The sequence below is a fragment of the Orussus abietinus genome, unplaced genomic scaffold, assembly GCF_000612105.2.
Source record: "Orussus abietinus isolate OABI.00-Male unplaced genomic scaffold, Oabi_2.0 scaffold287, whole genome shotgun sequence".
NCBI lineage: Eukaryota > Metazoa > Arthropoda > Insecta > Hymenoptera > Orussidae > Orussus > Orussus abietinus.
Genome location: NW_019394434.1, coordinates 58,008 through 76,517, shown reverse-complemented (window position 1 = coordinate 76,517; position 18,510 = coordinate 58,008). Strand labels below are relative to the sequence as shown.

The window sequence follows — 18,510 nt, the reverse complement described above, 5'->3', positions numbered from 1 at the left end:
AATATATATAAAAATCGTAAAAAATCGATTAAACTGGCGAGTTATGAAACTTTCGATACACTTGAGCAAAACCTCGTGCAATTTCCTACATTTACGGACGTGCAGTACATTAGCTACTATGGTTTCCCAATCTTCCTTGCTAATAATTCGACGTATGAAACATGTTCATGTTGTGATTGACAATTGTGCATAATTACTGTTAAATTATTCCTAAAAAAATTGAGTATACATATACATCTCTACTTATTTACTTTCGGACATTGCACTATCCATAAAAAATCTCGTGCAATGCAAAGCTTATTTAAAAGGCAAATGTCTATTATTTATGATCTACATTGTCTTGAACACAAATCTGCCGATTCTCAGTAAAGAGTGTAAGGTCCTTAACTATCTCTTTTTCTTACGATTATTATCAGTAATTCAAGATATAATCTCTGGGGTTTCAAATACTGGAGATATTAGTGTCGATCGTGTACTTTTCTTCCATATCTGTGCATCAGATTCTAACATGTATGGATTCGTTATTTCTTTAAATGAAATAGCAAGATTATGCAGACAATCTGTATTGTTATTTGTGGATATATCTAAATGTATATTTGTAATCTCAAAATTGCAACGATTTAGAAAAACTGTGAGATTAAAAGAAATTTAAGGAACAAAGTCATTCTTATCTCAAAACCTAAAGAATAGTACGAGTTGCCATGCCCGATAAAGCTATGATCTGTTTATATGAATATATACTATTAATATTAATGTTGTCGTTTTTTGTTGTTATCAACTTAAGAATCGCTTGCCCGGGTTTCTTTTGTCGTTATCTCACAATGTTCAACGTTATCTTAATTGTATAAAAGCGTAAAAAGGTATTATCAATATGCTTGTATAATAATTTTTCTAGAAATCAGCCTAGATTCATTTTCTTAATGTACAACTATGATCAGCTTTACAAGTTCAAGAATTCCGTAAACTTCCTTGAATTCAGCCTTTCTTATCAAAGTACTGCTCTATAGAGGATAAATTTCACAACTCGGGGAGGAGGAGCTGTGTTATCGTTTTTTACTGGAAATAGAAATGCAAGAAGTGGAAAAATGAAAAACAAAAAGAAGCGGAAAAAGAAACTAAAGAGTTTAATAAAGTTTACCTTCATGAACCTTTACACTTTCAAGATCGTACTTATAACTGCTTCTTAAAATTGTATCAGGAAAATGAAAAATATAGTGCTACTCCTATAAATAACTTAAATTAAAGACCTAACATTTTTAATTTTTGATGCCAAATATCAATAAAAACAAAATTGAATAAGTGTAAAAATAGTTACAGAGTAACATGAACATATATCCATATACTAAGGTATTATTTTTAATATTTTCGACACCTTGATAAAACGAAATCTCAGATATTCTCTTACTTTTATAAATGCATAGAAGAGATATAATCTGCATAAATCCGTTTACGAATTTCTCACTCGTACATCATATAATTTGTTCAAATGACCTTATATCACAGAATACATATTCTGTATAATTTCTCACGGACGGGCAGTGTTGCAAGCCTGAGCAATAATTTTACGCGGATCGTACTCGCGCTATTTTTAATTAAACCAATTATTGGTCACATTTTGCGGTTTCGTATATTCTTGTAAACTAGGCCTTTTGCTGTAGCGGGATATGTCTATGTATAAATCGAAAAACAGTATCTATACCTACTGGAAATATTTATTCTAAGCCGTTGAATTTACAACTATCAAAAAATGTATATAAGACATGTTTCCATTGTCACTTGATCGAACATTTTTCATTTTGAGATTCTATTTAAAGAATTTGAATTAAAATGAATATTTAAATGATGGAAAAGAAAATGATTACTTCCTAGCTTTGAGTATTTGTAATGCACTTTCAAACAACTTCCTATATTTCCTGCCGCAAGGAGTGTAAACAGTAATAGAAAATCACTTGAATGTACTTAAAAGTCTTTACAGCTCTGGCTTACTAATTCTCTTGTTCGTATTTCTCGTGTTATTAGAATAAACTCCATCACATCATATATAATTTGTAGAAATACTACAAATTATACTATGGAACGACAGCATTACAGGCACAGACAGTTAGCTTCTACCTGCTCAATTTTTCTTTCAGCCAATCCTCGGTAAGCTCTTCTAGCTCACGAACTTCATAAACTCTTGTAAGCTCAGCTTCTCTCTGTAGAGCGAGTTTCATCCCAGCATAGATCACCTGTAACTCCATTTGTATGTCCCTTGGTGTATAGAATATGAAACACATGGGGTACGAAATTCTTCCATCTGCATGTTCCATTTTATAACTATAAACAATATACCTGGGTTGATGGCAAGGAATAATTTCTTGTAAATCGTCGATTTTAATATCCTATAATACAGATATCTATATTAGTACACATTCTTACCCAGAGTTCATTTCCATAATCAAACAATTAGATTCAATTATGACTAATTAAAACTCAATTCTACTTAATCAAGATTTTGGTTGATTTTATGATATATTACTGCAGCATTTTTGCAATTGATAAGAATAGGAATAATGTACGAGAAAATGTAACAAGAAGCATTTGTATTACGTTGCATTGCAGCAAGTGAAATAAAATATTTCGTTGCGTTTCATTAGACATAAAAAAACATAAATTACAAAAACATATAATATTGTCTTACACGTTAAAAAGTTACATTTAACTAAGGCTCAGGATTATTTCTTGCAGATTATATACTCATTTTGAATAATTAAAATATCATTTATTATGATATAATAGATATTTTTAATTCATGTAATTTTGATTCTTTTTTAAATCTTTTCTAAACAGAGGTTGGATATTAACCCACCTTCATAAAAGATGCATTTCTCTACACTACCAATTTTAAATTGAGTATAAAACAGAATCATCAATTACCTCCATTTGTTCATCTATACAGATCTTTTGTTTCTCTCGATCGACTTTCACTATAAAACCAAATACCAAAACAATATTAATAAATCAGATAGAAATAATATCACATGTAATAGAATGCCTTACGTATTAAAGCAGCATTCTTTTGACTTTTGCGGAATCGAAAGGCCCTCAATGCATCCTTGACATCATCCTCAATGTCACACATTGTCTTTCCAGACTGAAACACATTTGTATCAACATTTGCATTAAACGCAAATTCATTAAACCAACAAAATTACTTCAAATTCAAAAAACATGTTTAGTAAACTTGTATTTTACATTCACTTTAATTTATTTACAATTAGTATTCTAAATTCAATCCATTTATGCATTGAATCTCTATCATAGATTTTCTTACAACATCGATAGAATTAAAAATGAAACAATTAATTCTTTTACTTTTTTCATATTTAAAGTGATGGTCCAAAAATAACAATGAAACTCTTCCATGATTATACTTTTAAGATTGATATATAAATCATGATATACTGCAAAACAATGTCATCTCGTGTGAAATACAGGAATGAAATGGGAGAAAATATTGTTAGTCACCATTTACATTTTTAAAAACCTGCTTTTAAGTTCCTCTTATTATTTAAAGTATATGAAAGAAATGCAGCTGAACCTTATAACTTTCTATGAACAAAAATGATTGTTTCACATATGGTTTTTTTGGACAATACCTATTATAACAAATTGCAAAATGTTATCATTTACTCTAAAAATAAACACATAAGTAAATATGATTATACAGATTATATTATTCAAGTTTCTTAACAGTAATTCAATGAATGACTTAATTTATTTCAATTTAAATAACTTTGTTGTAATTCCATTTACAATATTATGGACAGAACCATAAAGTACTCTACATATATAACTTTTCCTTTTACTAGTTAAATGATTCAATACAGATTTTTCATTTTAAATCCAGTCTCAAATGGCTGTAATTAATTTAATATCCGTATAACGGTTGAAACTTAGTCAGTTAAATCTTTTATCCGAAATCTTTAAATAATGAGTTCTTATTGCGACAAGTGGAGCACGTGCATCCAAGCAGAACGCATTGTTTGGCGGAAAAATTTCTCTCGTACTCCGAGCATATTTGTGCCGGCTGTGCTCACCATTTTTAATTTCTGTAGAACCTTGTATCTTGTTACTTTGGTATCCTTGTATATCTTTGTTACTTTTGTATTTGACTCCACGTCGAATATCGATATCTCGATTAGTAGGAAATACTAAAAACGATTTCTAAGATAAAAACCAAGAAACGTCAACGGTAAAACGAACGTTGCGGAGTATAGTGGAGCGACGCCCAGTGACGTGAAGTTGGCACCAGATGATAAGTGAAAACAGCTGTTCAAGATACGGCCAGAGTTCCACTAGGCGCGTCGAATGTCACACAGCTCTGGTCACATACAACGCGGTGGCCAGAGTTAAGTAAAATAAACTAGGTAATTTACAGTGTTCTTTTACAGTAAATTACTAGGCAATTTAGGGACTTCTTTTACAGTAAATTACTAGGCATTTTATGTTACAAATTTCATACGTGATGTGAATTAAGGGGGGCACTGTTGGGGGATTTGTCTCCATGTATTCATTTCAGCCAATCAAAACTTATTATTTGCCCTTCGTCGCTTCATCGCTTATGGCTACAGCTATGGACGTATAATATATGGACCGCTCACTCCCTGTATATACTTGAATATGGTTATGAATGGGTTAGACAGAACGGTGAGAGAACGAGAACGTTGGCGATCGGGTCTACGCTTATTGTGCAACGGGAGTGCGCAGGGAAGTAATTTGCATATGTCAACATGTATGTATATTGCTGTCATTAACTGTCAAGAACTTACTGGGCATGCGACCAGCGCAGAAAAGCGTATACTCGATTACCATAGTTCTCTTTCTCTCACCATTCTGCGAGCGGCACTCAATGAGCGGTTCATATATTATACTGCAGAACTACAGCACTAATGAAATATCGGCCTAATATTTCGCGTTATGCGTGACACTTAACGTGGTCAATTACTAAGGTTCGGTGCCACAACTTGAGTTAACTGGAGTTTAAGTGGTTTACACTAGCTTTAAACCAGTTAAACTTCGGTTGTGGAGCCTTATTCAACACTCGAATTGGATTAATCCGGCTTTGGGTGCATTTTTACCACCTGGTTAATTCGGTATTAAATAAAACCAGGTGGTCGAGACCAGTCGAGACGAACTTAAAGTCGAATTTATCTAATCTGGTATTAAATAAATACTGACGGTGGAAACTTAGTAAAGAAGTGTTTACAAGTTGGTTGAATTTTCCACAGAGGGCAGTTCAGTCTGCGATTACTAAACCAATTCGTGAGTAATCTTTCCGTGGATCTTCGAATAAACATCTTCTCTCCCAACTCCTTTCTGTTACGTATGATTTAACCTTGTATAATTCCAACCAATAACAAAACAGCTTGCGGCCACGGTACTACGTGAGCAACGGTCTTGCAACTCATCAAGCGATTCAGTACGTGCTTGATCTGCCTAAACATATTGTTTAACATATAAACGTACTTCTTGGTATTGTTACCGATGTCGAGTCCGGAAAATGGTGAACTAAAGGGTGGCCATCCCCCAGCAGGTTAGAGATACGATTTTTATTCGATTTCCTACAAAACATTGAATTTAAGAAGTGGCGTTTGAGACTTCAAGGTCATTTAAAGTAACTAATGAAAGTATCTACATTTCAGTTAAAGCTGGAGGAATGAGGATAACCCAACATAAGACTCCAAAAGATGAACGTGAAACAAAGCCTAGCAAAGACTCCGAAGAGAGTACCAAGGCCTCTACCAGGTGATGGATGTTTTTCTTTCATACCATTAATATTTACGCATTTATAATTTTAATTAAGTTTTACATTTCGTATATTTATTTTCAATCACAGTATTGTCACACTTTGTGACGGAATATGGAACAGCGATTTTATAAAAAATTTCAAATATATATTTTATGTTTATTGTTATTTTGATTATGTAGCAGTGACATATGAAGTTTTTGTAATTAGTTGTTTTTAACCTGTATAGCTTTTTGACACAATATAGTTGTAATCCATGAAAAATAGATAATTATATGTGATTATTTACTACAAAATCTGTTACAGTTTTTAATATCTGTTACTGTCATATCATATTTGTGAAACATTTTTCAATCATTGAATATCGTCAGATATATTTTAGATATTTGATACTTAAAATGTCAATTATGTCCAACTTCTGCTTTCAGAAAAGATAAAATTAAATACGAACGTATATGAGATGCTATTGAATCTCTTAATATATTTTTGTTTCATTGTAATACTAAATGTATTAAAAATGAATTTGTCAGAAAAATTATTTGATTTTAAAAATTTATTGTGACACATATGGTTTCATTTGTTCATGTTAAATTTATCGTATATTTCGTCAATGCATATTTCGCATCGTATATTTCTTCACATCGTATATCATCATTTTCATCTTCACATCATTTTCACATCGTATATTTCTTCAATGCATATGTATAATGATTAATATTTAATGGTTTGTTTTAGCAGTCCTCCTAAAACTATGATGATCAGTGGAGTTGTAGCAAGAGGAAATGCAGACTTCCCGCCTGCAGCAATACAACACTTTCACGATAAGCCTATTCCAACTCACGATTCTCGGCCTGCTCATTCCTCTCGTCCCATTATAATTCAGCAGCCCAAGAAGTAAATGTCAAGACTCATGTCAATTGGTGGATGGAAAAATGGGACAATGACATTTCAATTAAAAACATATATATTGCATGCTATTTCTCTATCGAAAAAGGTATAATCTGATTGAATAATTGCATACTTTACATATTAATCTATATTCAATAATGAATCCGAAAGGATCTCGTATAACAAGGTGATTACACCGTCACTCAGAGAAACTTAACGATCCAAGAGAGACAACTTTATTTTTAATTCGAATGCTGGAAGTTCTTATCAGCACTTTGTAATTCCGAGTTTAATAAGGCTCCAATATCTTGATTCCACATCTAATTTGTAGGTTATTATGCCTTAGTTACATCTATTTTCATTTTTTCTGTTTGAAAGAATTGTTGCATTTTTTCTTATTTTGCGACCATTAAAACGCATTTTTTAATCTTAGACTTTGTGAAACGTATGCTGTACAGCGTGTGTTTTGTAATGTATTACTATTCAAAGCCGTTCAAAATCGCTATAAGTAGTACTGATATCTTCAGTATCTTCAATATATGATTTAAAGAATTTTGTTGTTTTGCAAGTTTATTACTTAATGTGTGATGTATTAAAGCATTGTGATTATTTCTTTTTTTACGAGAGTGATTAAATATTTTTTGATGTGACACTAAGTAATAAAAATAAAATGTTTATGACATGCTGAGTGCACTTTTCTATTGACAGGAAAGTGTATCCCACTGAAATGAACTTTTAAGGATCTATTTCACGGATGTGAGATAAACTTACCTTTATAACTGGTTTTTATAGAAGTTTTGAAATCGGTAGAATTAAAAGTAGACATTATGAGCGTTTCATATTTACCAATCATTTTCAGTAATAAACTCAATAAAAAGAGATATGATAAAATGGTGTACGATACAATCTTTACTTGTTTAACAATGTTTAATAGCGTATTTCTTGCTAGAGATCATCCAAAGGCATCATCTGCGCGATGCATTTTACTCTGATTTTAATGCATAAAATGAATGCATAAAAAATAAGGCTGAGGTACTAATGGGCTGAAAAAAGTCAGGATCCCATTAAACGCGGCGCGTTAACACATTGTCGATGAAAAATTAATTAGTATTACGCATAATCCCGTGCATCACTTCCGCCGAGAGGGAATGTTGATTGAAACTTTTTCTGAGAAAAACTTTTCAGAGCGTCGCGCCACGAAGAACGCACTCAGTGGGACTCCTGTCTGACCCATAGAGATGGGTAAGGTAATTGCTCATTTCCTCCAACGCGGGCAAATCTTCTCTCCCTACCTCCATACGCTCACGTATGTCATATCGATAACTGCATCAGTGAATTACATTTGTACGTTGCGAATCTAATCGGAGTCCACGGAGTTCAAGACATATGACTCGTTATGCAGAAATTGTTAAGAAGTCCGTAAATACCCCCAGAATTCGAAATATAAAAACGATAAAGTTCACAGCCAATAATCTTTACATTAAAGTTTCGCGGCGCGGGTGTATGTACACATGAATACATCATTGTTGCATCCTTCTATCGCTTAAAAGCCATTTTTTCTCAACCAGGGTTACCTATTTTCTTCACCATTGTATACTTACCAACACGTGTGATGGATTGACAACATTCATTTCGTCTGCTTTCTTTCCCTCTATATATGTATATAAGCATGTCATATCGATAACTACACAATTTCTCTTGTATACTCCAAATGCAACGATCATAGTTCTAGACATTCTTCAAGATATATTCCCTGTATACCCCCGTTACACGAAGTGTTAACTCCGGAATCATCGCTACAATTCAAATGATGAATTATGAGATTATTAAGATGATATGAAAGGGTCATTCTATATATAAAACGTCAAAATATTGATAAAGCTTTTCTCCCAACCAGGTGCGCCGAATCATTTGAAACTTCAATACGCGATTGTGGAGGTCCTAAGGCAGAACGCGGTGCTCATAAAATTTCAGTTAAAAAATTTTTTTTTTTTGGTTCTAGTCTGTGATAACTAAAACAATCTTTTTATTGAAGAAGACATTTCACGAGCACCCCGTTATTCCTTAGGGCCTCCATAATCACATGCTGAACTTAAAGATGATTAGGTGCACACAGTTTGGAGAAAAGTTTAATAAATATTTTCACGTTTTATATATATGACGTTTGTCACTAAGCAGTTCTACATTGCATACATTCAATGTCCATGGTATGTATATACATACATACGTACATGTAGACGTGTAAGTTAATAAAGAAATGTTATATCTATCCAGTGAACACTGTTATATAACTGTTGGGCAAATGTTACGTTTTCGAAACTAACATGTTATGTGGCATAAAAGTAACATGGAAGTTAGATGTTAGTTGTTATTTCCCACTCAGTAAAGTAACATGTTATATTAATGTTACAATTTCAGTTACCTTAAAATAGTATTAATTTTTCATACATTTAATAAAAAAGATCACGCAATTTTATCCAAAATTATATAATTTTTTATTTTTAATTATTTTTTGGTACTCGACAATAGTTAGATATTAAATGACAAATCAGACTTTCAATGAAATTATGTAATGATAAACTATCTGATTTTACTTAAAGACAATTAGGATTTCATTCGACTAGCAAACAATGACTGATAATGTATATGCGCGTATGAATTAAAGTCACATTTTGTCATACGAGTAGTAAACAAAATATGACATATATTAATCTTATGACATTTGACGCTGAATTATGACAATGACGATGACGATGATGTAATAAAATAGATGACAGCACCAATGTAGTTCTGTTTTGTTACAAATATGTGCTGCATATACACAGTAATATCAGGACAGTAACATAATGTAAGATGAAAGTAACAAAGTTATGCTACATTTATATAGATATGATAGTAACAAATGTTATGTAACCTGTTACCTCCATGTTACATGACTGTTAAGTTACTGCATTGTAGCTAATGTCATGTACCTAGTTAGCTCTATGTTACGTAACTGTTAGGTTATTACATTGTAACAAACATTATGTTATTTGTTAGTTTTAAGTTACGTAACTGTTAGGTTTGGAGTTCAGTGGGTAGGGACTGCACCACGTAAGCGCCCGTTTTCCTCAACTAAGGCCAACCTTTCCCCCTACTTTCGTTTGCTCACCAATGCATGTCATATCGATAATCACATCGGAGAATTGTAGTTCTATACCGGGAGCCGCAGCTGACATTCCCCACCTGGGTGTCACCTGTTCGGCGGTCACGTGGTAGGTGGCACTGAACGCGGTACCGGTCACCTCGGCAACCGGTGTGTATTCCATAAACACAACCACATTGATGTGTCAAAGATTGGACGGAAAGAACCTACATCCGACTGGATCTGCCTTCTCGATGCGTGAAAATGTGAATCCGTCCCGAGCGAGCGGCGTTTCCTCTTGAAAAATTTCTGGTGCGCTTTTCGACATTTATACGACACGCCGGGCCGGCGCGCTCCGACGGCCAGGCTCAGACCTTCCGAGGATGTCAGGAAAAAGCAACACCGAAAAAGTCTCCGAGATCGACAACCATGTCACCAAGCAGTACGAGATCGTGCGACGCCTCGGGAAAGGGGTAAATCCACCTTTTGGATCACACTTTTATCTCAAGTAATCGCTCGAATTTTTGTCGTACAGGTAACCCTCCTACAACACGGTTTCCCTCTAACACGCTAGGATAAATTGCGGGAACCCTTGTATAGCACTGCACCCTATAACACTGTTTCGCTCTAACACGATAAGAAAATTGTGAAAACCTTTGTACAACACTCTACTCCTACTGCACTGGACGACATGATTTTTGTTTAACATATTTAAAAACTAAATTACCTTAAAATAATGACGAGAAGGAATAATAAACTATAGTGCCTTTACATGAAAATAATTTTTCTTTTTTTTCTTTTTTCGTTTTGGGTTGTACGTACGTTTTTATTTTTAATATAAATTAAGTTGGCTATATGGAATGAAAGAAAAGAATTTGTTTTTAATAGGTGTTCGGAACGTAATCCCCCCTTTTTGTCCTGGCTTTGAGTTTCATATAAGACGGTTTCACCCAACACGACATTTTCTAGGAACCTATATACCTTGTTATAGGAGGGTTACCTGTATTAGGCCGGCGCGTCGCTTTTGGGGTTGCGCTGATGTGGCTTTTGGATAAATTCATTTAATTCGATAATTTCAATCCTAGGTTGTCCTACATTCCGAGTAGGGCTAGGTATTTATGAATTATGAAAGTGGCTAGTTTTTGCGAATATTTTGAAGCTTTCGTAGATTAAAAAGTCGATCACAGGTTAAAGTCAGTAAGCCTGAAACTATTTACAATTCCAGTTTGTTTTATTAAAGCGAACGTGAAACATTTTTTTCAGCTTAATTGTAATGAAAGTTTTAGTTATAGTTGGATGGGGTTGCTTTGAATGTCCCTTTTAAGTGGTTTAGAATTCTAGGAATATTCGCGAGGGTCTCACTTTTTTAAACGTCGTTTCGTGTTAATATTCGAATGACAATAATATTCCGTTCTAATTCTAAGAGACCGTTTAAATATATGTTTATTGTAAGTGTGGGTACAAAATGTTGTTGAAAGAAAAACACTATTTCGGTTCTTAAGACAACATATAATTAAGCGATGCTGCATCAGTGACATAAAATATATTGATCACGTTTATTTAATTCGAAATCTTGTATATTAAGAATATGTTCTATCCTTGAGCCAAAAAGGGTTGATAACTGCAATTTAATGCTCACGTGACGTGTCAGAGACTGAATTAAAATGTAATGGTACAAAACCTGAAATCTATCAGTCTATAAAATGAAACGACTGAAGACGTATCCTTTAATTTCGACTAAAAAATTGCATGGAAATCACTGACCTTGATGCCTTTCGTCGTAATCTTTTTCATTGTTAGTGGCTCATTATATGAAAAATTTGAAAATATGCTTATTTTATATGGGAATACAGATACCCCTGTTTGACTACAGGCTAAAATATGATAAAAGTAACTCATCCTGGCTATATAATACTTTTTTAAATGGTACACATATTTTGCGTAGACGTCACATTGTTATTGAAGATAGAAGAAGGAAAGTAATTCATACCAGAAGAGTTGTTGCGCCGTTAAACATGTCAGGAAATAATTGATAACGTTAGGTAGGTCTGCATTACACGTTGGAATATTTTTTGGCAGGCATATGGCATCGTATGGAAAGCCATTGATAACAGGTCGAAAGAAACCGTGGCGGTGAAAAAGATCTTCGATGCCTTTAGAAACCAAACCGATGCCCAGCGGACGTTTCGCGAGATCATGTTCCTTTTGTCCTTTGCCAATCACGAAAATATCATTCAGCTGATAGGATTGCACAAGGCGAACAACGATCGTGACATTTACTTGGTATTTGAGTTCATGGGTAAGGAAGGGGTGATACGAATAAATGTCTATTTATGTAAAAGAAGTTACTTCTACGATTGATTATTTAATGTGGAACTTGTGACTTGCAGAGACTGACCTACATAACGTTATAAAACGAGGGAATATATTGAGGGACATTCACAAGGTCTTCATCATGTACCAGCTCTTCAAAGCGATTAAATACATCCATTCTGGAAACGTGATTCACAGAGACTTGAAGGTAATCTTTGCACAGCTGATTAAGATTAATACAAAGAAGAGTTTCCTAAATTATTACAACACCGTCGGGATTAATCGCGGTTATTTTTAATAGCTGTGGTGGTATTGCAAATTTAGTGTTATCAATGCTTTGGAAAGTAGTGATAATGTAAACTCATTAAACGTAGTCTTACTGTAGTTTCTGAACAACTGAGGTGGTAGATCCAAGAAGTTTGCAGATATGCAATCTCATGATATTTATGATTAAGTTTTTGAACTTTCAATTACCCTTTGGAGGATATTAATAAAATCTAGTTGCTGTCTATTACGGGTCGCTTTGAGGTATTCTCCGGTAGAATAGTACCATTATACTATTAACGCGAAACTAGGGCCCAATTATATGCAAAACGGAGACTTTCTTGGTCACTGGCCATTTATATGTAAAAACGCAGTCATGCGCGGTCATACGAAGGGAACTTATGAAAGCATCCATGTTTTCTTTTTTTAATGAATAAAGGCGAAGAATAATATTTGTCCTAACGCTCTTAACGACTACACTATTTTATATCATAATTATAAAGGTATGACAATCATTTCATCGGTATCCGTAAAAATCGGACCGTAAGAAAATGTTGATTTCGTTGTTACTACGAAAAATAGAAGCTCTTATTTTTACACCTGTACAATGTATAGCTCAGTGCTTGACGTTTAAGGCCATTCTTATTTGTTTTCTACGAATCACTTTTCTGCTCCGTTTGCAGTACAGGCCTCGTAACACGAGGGTTACTATCAGAAATAGAGGCTTTTATTCTTACACGTTTACAACGTAATATTCCGTTCGATGACATTTTTGTTTATTGTCTACCAATAACTCTTTTTTTACATAGCTCGTAGTACGGACGTCGTAACGCGAGTTTTATCGCCTAAAATAGAGGCTTTCATTTTTACACCTTTACAATTTAATGCCTCGTAGTTCACGTTCGAGGACACTTTTGTTTATTGCTTACGAATAACTTTTTTGCCCAGCTTGGGGTTCGCTAGTCCTCGTTTGCTGACGGATTTTTGCATTTCCTCAGCCGTCGAACATCCTATTGAATGCTCAGTGCCACTGTAAAATCGCCGATTTCGGACTGGCTAGGTCCGTAACTCAAATCGGGGACGGCGATGGCGAATCCGGAAGTGATCCTACATTGACGGACTACGTTGCGACTAGATGGTACCGAGCGCCCGAAATATTGATCGCCTCGAAAAGGTACTTTCAAACCTTTCATGACGGAAGTCACCGATTTAATTATATTGCGGGTTTAAGGGGATGTGGAAGTGGGATCCGAAAGCTCAATCGTTCATAAAGCTTTTCTACAAAATGGGTGTTTGCAGATAATCGATTCACACTTTAAAACGTGAATATGGAGACCCTAAGGTAGGTCCTGGAGCTCGCGAAATTTCATTTTTTATAAGCTATTTTGAAAATACCTTATAAACAAATTTGAAAAGAATTGAAGTTTCATGAGTTTCAGGACCTTCCTTATGGTCTCCCTATTCACGTTGTAAAGTTTCAAACTATTCGGTAAACCGAGGTGGGAGAAAAGTTTTATAAACAAAACTTCTTCGATGCCACTTTCACATCACCTTAATTTGAGAGGTTACTCTGGAATGACAGGTGTTTTTTTTTTTTAGGTACACCAAAGGCATTGACATGTGGTCGCTGGGATGCATTCTTGGAGAAATGCTTTTAGGAAAACCACTATTTCCGGGTTCTTCGACGATAAACCAGGTGGAGAGAATAATGGCGACTTTACCGCCGCCTTCCGAGGAAGGTAAATTAAATGAGTAATTATTCTGCATTCCTAGAAGCGAGACTTATTTTTATGTTAATTCTCTATTTGCTTTGTGTTCTCTGGTGTATTTCATTTTTGATATAATGTATTTGCTTTTTCGAATCAATTTAAAAAAATTTTCTTATATCAGTGGCAAGTTGTACCCAATGTATACAAGTACGTGTATATATGCACACGTATGCACACACGCGTACACACAAAATCACGTGCTATTTGCAGTCGAATACGATTTGCCGAATGGATTCCAGAGTGGATTGACAAATTTTGAATTTTAGGGTAATGAGAGGTGAAAAATTTGAACCTGTGGAATTTATTTGTCCTTTGTTAGATCTCATATCGGTGAGTGCAGGATACGGCACCAATTTGCTCCAGAAAACGCCAAGTGGCCCTCGAAGAACCTTGAAGGAGCTCCTTCCGGATGTCGCTGAGACTGCTCTTGACCTCACAAGCAATCTCATCGTATTCAATCCTAACTACAGGTTAACTGCCGTTGAAGCTCTGGAGCATCCTTATGTTGCTGAGTGAGTCGCTGATCCGCATGCTGATCGAACTCTAAACAATTATATGCACATCTCCCAAGACAGGTTATTTCAAGTAGTCAGTCTCTAGTAGCATAAAAGGTCGTATTCTTTTTCTCAGACGATCGATTTAAATAATTCACTTTGTATAGATGTTCCGTTTATCGTAATATTTCATATATTCCTGAAAAACGTCATTAAATTACAAATTGAAACGAAGAATGAGTATAATCACACCGAGATGTGCAACTAAAATTTCTTTATAACGTTTCCTTAGTTTTCACAACAGGGGAAATGAACCCGAAAGAGGGTCCAGCGTGATTCCACTTTTGAGGGACGACGTACAGCTTTCTGTGGAAGAGTACCGAAACAAACTTTATGCCATGATGGATGAGAAACACAGAAAGCACAAGAATATGTAAGTCCTCGATCACCAAACTGCTCAACGAAACGTTTCGTCGACCTGGAGGACACTGACCAAGGGTTTCTTTCCTATTGGTTTTTGTGTGCGTAGGTTAAAAAAGAAATTTTCTGACAGGTCCAAGTCTAGAATCAGACGTCTCTCCGAACACATCAGGAAGGAGTCGAGTACCGTCGGTCAGGGAGACGCAGCCACGGTGAAGAAGAGCTTCCACTTCTCGTGTGACGATATACGGAAGGAAAAGGCCAAGACTGAAATTTGCAAAGCTCCTCAATCGGAAATTTACGGTAAACCTAACTTTTAATAATTCCATTTTTCAATCAAGCATTTCTATTTCTCATTGTATTTATTCACTACATAAGATACATCACTACTGTTTTGTTTTCTAAGAATTCATACGTAGAGTTTTGAGTTTATTTTATCAGAAGAGGTTGAATGCTCGGTAGAAAATGGACTTGAAGCTTCTTGCAAAATTGTTAAACTATTGAATTTCACATGCTCATTGTTCTTGTTATTTGTACGTAGTTTCACGTCCGGTAGCGGTGCGTCGAAAGGCGGAGTTACCTACGTATGTCAATGTCAGCAATGTAAGAACCGGCAAATCACAAATGGGCAATGTCGAGACGATAAGTGACAAGAATCCTCAACACACAGGTAGTTATTTAAAACCATTATCCACGAAGTATGACGGTAACTGGGATAACGATTAAACAATTAATGACGGTAGCAAGTTCACTTACTACGTGGTCTTTGAGAACCTACATACGAGAACACATTTTTGTCACGTGTAACAGAAAGCAGTAATGAAATAATACAGTGATTATTCATTTATTGGAGGAAAAAACGTAGCTGCTCAGTACGCATACAATCTGATGAACGCCAACTTTAGGAATCTTCCCCCTGGCCATGCAAAGAGTTGTTTGTACTTGAACCAACAACAGCAACAGATGACAAAGTCTCAGAGGTCTATCCAGTCGGATCAAGTAACAGTCGTAAGTAAATGGTAGTCTTTTTCTTGACATTTTTCTAATGTACTAAAGTGGTATAAAATCGGGATTGTATCGTTACAGGCAACGTGTCGTTTGGGAATCATTTAGGTACTGTGACTATTTCAGTTTTCGGACTTAGGGTGGAGACTTACACATGTGGCCCTGCAGACAAGTGACCAGAAATTACAAGACGTTATTCTTTTTATTTCTGTAGAATTTCAAATCCTTTCGATTAAATTGTATCTTAGTTGTAATTATCGCTGCAAGTGTAAGTTTTCACCAAAGTGGAACACCCACGATTGTACTCATGCATATCTTACTACTAAGGCATATCCGTGTGAACATTTGCATATCATATATGAAGATTAAGCTCAATATCCATGAGTTTCCAGATCGTTCATTGTTGGAAAAGGAACGTCCTCAAAAATCCATTCAATTTTTTATGTTACTTGAACATGACCTTTGTATGGATTATTTTACGAATTCGTAATTTCGAATTCTAAGAAAGTTTTGCTGGTAATTCCATCACATCTATATCTTCCACGCAATATACGTGATATCTCTTGGATTAATTTTAGCACGTCTGTTTATGTAAAGGATTTTATTCATTAGACATAGTCTGTTTTCCACATATCGAGAAATTATAGCATTTCGACATTAACGCGGGAGAATGTGTTTCAATTAATATAATTCTACATCTCCATCTCGTGATTCCCAGACATCGTCGTAATTTATTAGACAATCCATACGTTGCTTTCACACCCTGTAAATTACTTTACGCAATAATTATGCAAAAGTAAGTTAATATCGTGACACGGTATATTTTGAATGGACTATTTGGAAACCTTTTACATCAGTGCGAGATGTTTGTTGGGCTGCTCGACATGTAAACATTTAAATTGCCTGACATGTATAAATTTAATTCCAGCATGGAGCTGGTGGCAAGTCATCGGTTTCGGTGAATCAGCCGAAGCCAAGGAGAGGCAGTAAGCCGCAATTTCTTCAGCGGTTACAACAGCCGGATCCACCAGGGAATTCTAAATCCACATTGCCAAAAAGACCAAGCCAGGAAAGCCCTAGGAGTCAAGCGAAACACGTCACGAAAATGCCAAACAATGCTTCGAAACATTTCTCGCCGAATTACAACTCCAACGCCATTCCAAATATGAACGTAAATCAAACGGCTCCTCAGAGCCAAGCGATTCAGAATTACCTGAATCAGACTCTTCCCATCCCTTTAACTCGTGAACGATTAGCTTCTGCTCGCACCAAAAGTTCAAATCAATCGTCGACGGGCCATCCGGAAAGTCGGCAATCTTATCCTATTCCTGGGAATGTAGAAAATCACCGGCTGAGAAGTGCGGTTACGAGGAGTCAGGTCCTGAAAAATAATCTTCGGTTTAATGCAATTCAGAAACCAAACACTGCGGTCAGGAACCTTAGATCATTAAACAGTTATAGTCAAAGCCATGGCGTTATTACCGCATCGGCGTACAAGGACTTAAGAAACGGAAGCATCAGATGGTAAATTCGAGTGACAATGAAAATCGATGTACATCTCGTCACTTTTTATTTTTATTTTTTTTGAGTGTAATGTGTAATAAAAAAATGTATAAGTAAAATAGGCTGCCTTCATTGTTTCGGTGGGACCTGTGCGGATTTTTTTAATTCAACTTTCAATAATTGTAAGGTTGTTTTTGTATTACCTGAGCAGCGGCTGCAGTATTATTGCAACATGTGTACAAGACGAACTTGACTTTTTACAGTCGAAGTTTCATTTCGCATACCCTTGGTACAATGGTGTGTGATATTAAGTCAGATTCGGCAACTGATAAGGTTTAATATAGTGCAATAAAAATTTCGAATAAACGCTATTTATATATTTATTGTAGATTACAATAATTTTTAGACGATGCTGGAAAAACAAAAACTTGAAATAGTTATCTTACGCCTTGCAGTATTAATATAAGGAAACAACTTTTTCATTCTGGCGAGTAATTATACTGCACAAGTATTTCATAAAACATAGAGTATTATGAAATTTGATATAGCAGAATCTTAGGTAAGAACGATCTAGTCAATAAATGAAAGGAGATAGAAACCGCTTAGGAGATTAAAAACGTTATTTTAAAAAGGTACTTTGGACAATGTATTAGAAGCCCTGTTATCGAGAGGTATTTTTAAACAACACAAGTATTCATTGACTTTTTATAGACATCTCTCTTATGTTGAAAATTAAATCGACCTTCGATTCTAGAAATTCATATTTGATACCTTCGAACTTTCACGAAGAGTTTGATCAACACGTTTTGCAGGCCGGTGGAAGTATCAAATAATGGAGAAGGATGAATCGTAAACTCCACAATTTGATGGAACTTTTACGAGCCCCCTTTAGCCACCGAGACTTTTAACATTTCCTCTACTCTACTTTTCGCCTGTAAATCA

General features: G+C 35.0%; 3 protein-coding genes across 11 annotated transcripts; 2 read left to right on the top strand and 1 right to left on the bottom strand.

Annotated features, from left to right (window-relative positions):
- Positions 1-1,101: 1,101 nt before the first annotated feature.
- Positions 1,102-5,005, bottom strand: LOC105702932 (glia maturation factor beta). 7 transcript variants are annotated; one of them, XM_012430899.2, is made up of 5 exons: positions 4,080-5,005; positions 3,040-3,133; positions 2,917-2,966; positions 2,332-2,381; positions 1,102-2,250 (listed from the first exon to the last, which is right to left on the bottom strand). In XM_012430899.2, the coding sequence occupies exons 1-5, from the start codon at positions 4,080-4,082 to the stop codon at positions 2,109-2,111; spliced, it is 339 nt and encodes a 112-aa protein (XP_012286322.1). In that variant the 5' UTR covers positions 4,083-5,005; the 3' UTR covers positions 1,102-2,108. The 7 variants fall into 7 exon arrangements, with proteins under 7 accessions (XP_012286322.1, XP_012286318.1, XP_012286319.1 ...); XM_012430895.2 differs by having other exon boundaries at positions 1,102-2,381; positions 4,080-4,363; positions 4,505-5,005; XM_012430896.2 differs by having other exon boundaries at positions 1,102-2,381; positions 4,080-4,655; positions 4,812-5,005.
- Positions 5,006-5,400: 395 nt separating this feature from the next.
- Positions 5,401-7,358, top strand: LOC105702933 (death-associated protein 1). Of its 2 annotated transcripts, none has more exons than XM_012430900.2 (3): positions 5,401-5,575; positions 5,685-5,787; positions 6,524-7,358. In XM_012430900.2, the coding sequence occupies exons 1-3, from the start codon at positions 5,527-5,529 to the stop codon at positions 6,684-6,686; spliced, it is 315 nt and encodes a 104-aa protein (XP_012286323.1). In that variant the 5' UTR covers positions 5,401-5,526; the 3' UTR covers positions 6,687-7,358. The 2 variants fall into 2 exon arrangements, with proteins under 2 accessions (XP_012286323.1, XP_012286324.1); XM_012430901.2 differs by having other exon boundaries at positions 5,408-5,575; positions 6,527-7,358.
- Positions 7,359-10,023: 2,665 nt separating this feature from the next.
- LOC105702927 (mitogen-activated protein kinase 15) lies at positions 10,024-18,169 on the top strand. Of its 2 annotated transcripts, none has more exons than XM_012430888.1 (11): positions 10,024-10,273; positions 11,880-12,099; positions 12,191-12,321; positions 13,376-13,551; positions 13,977-14,116; positions 14,466-14,658; positions 14,933-15,073; positions 15,170-15,363; positions 15,602-15,730; positions 15,914-16,068; positions 16,994-18,169. In XM_012430888.1, exons 1-11 carry the CDS (start codon positions 10,184-10,186, stop codon positions 17,591-17,593), a joined length of 2,169 nt encoding a protein of 722 aa, XP_012286311.1. In that variant the 5' UTR covers positions 10,024-10,183; the 3' UTR covers positions 17,594-18,169. The 2 variants fall into 2 exon arrangements, with proteins under 2 accessions (XP_012286311.1, XP_012286312.1); XM_012430889.1 differs by having other exon boundaries at positions 10,184-10,273; positions 15,194-15,363.
- The last annotated feature ends 341 nt before the right edge of the window (positions 18,170-18,510 follow it).

Bases quoted from the DNA above. Each gene is read 5' to 3' on its own strand.
- LOC105702932 (XM_012430894.2), bottom strand. The intron at 2,967-3,039 runs GTAAGGCATTCT...TTGGTTTTATAG, and splicing joins AAAGAATGCTGCTTTAATAC to TGAAAGTCGATCGAGAGAAA. The intron at 2,382-2,916 runs GTAATTGATGAT...TCTGTATTATAG, and splicing joins GTATAGATGAACAAATGGAG to GATATTAAAATCGACGATTT.
- LOC105702933 (XM_012430900.2), top strand. From the start codon at position 5,527: ATGTCGAGTCCGGAAAATGGTGAACTAAAGGGTGGCCATCCCCCAGCA. The intron at 5,576-5,684 runs GTTAGAGATACG...TCTACATTTCAG, and splicing joins GGGTGGCCATCCCCCAGCAG to TTAAAGCTGGAGGAATGAGG. The intron at 5,788-6,523 runs GTGATGGATGTT...GGTTTGTTTTAG, and splicing joins AGTACCAAGGCCTCTACCAG to CAGTCCTCCTAAAACTATGA.
- LOC105702927 (XM_012430888.1), top strand. From the start codon at position 10,184: ATGTCAGGAAAAAGCAACACCGAAAAAGTCTCCGAGATCGACAACCAT. The intron at 14,117-14,465 runs GTAAATTAAATG...GTCCTTTGTTAG, and splicing joins ACCGCCGCCTTCCGAGGAAG to ATCTCATATCGGTGAGTGCA. The intron at 15,731-15,913 runs GTAGTTATTTAA...CATTTATTGGAG, and splicing joins CAAGAATCCTCAACACACAG to GAAAAAACGTAGCTGCTCAG.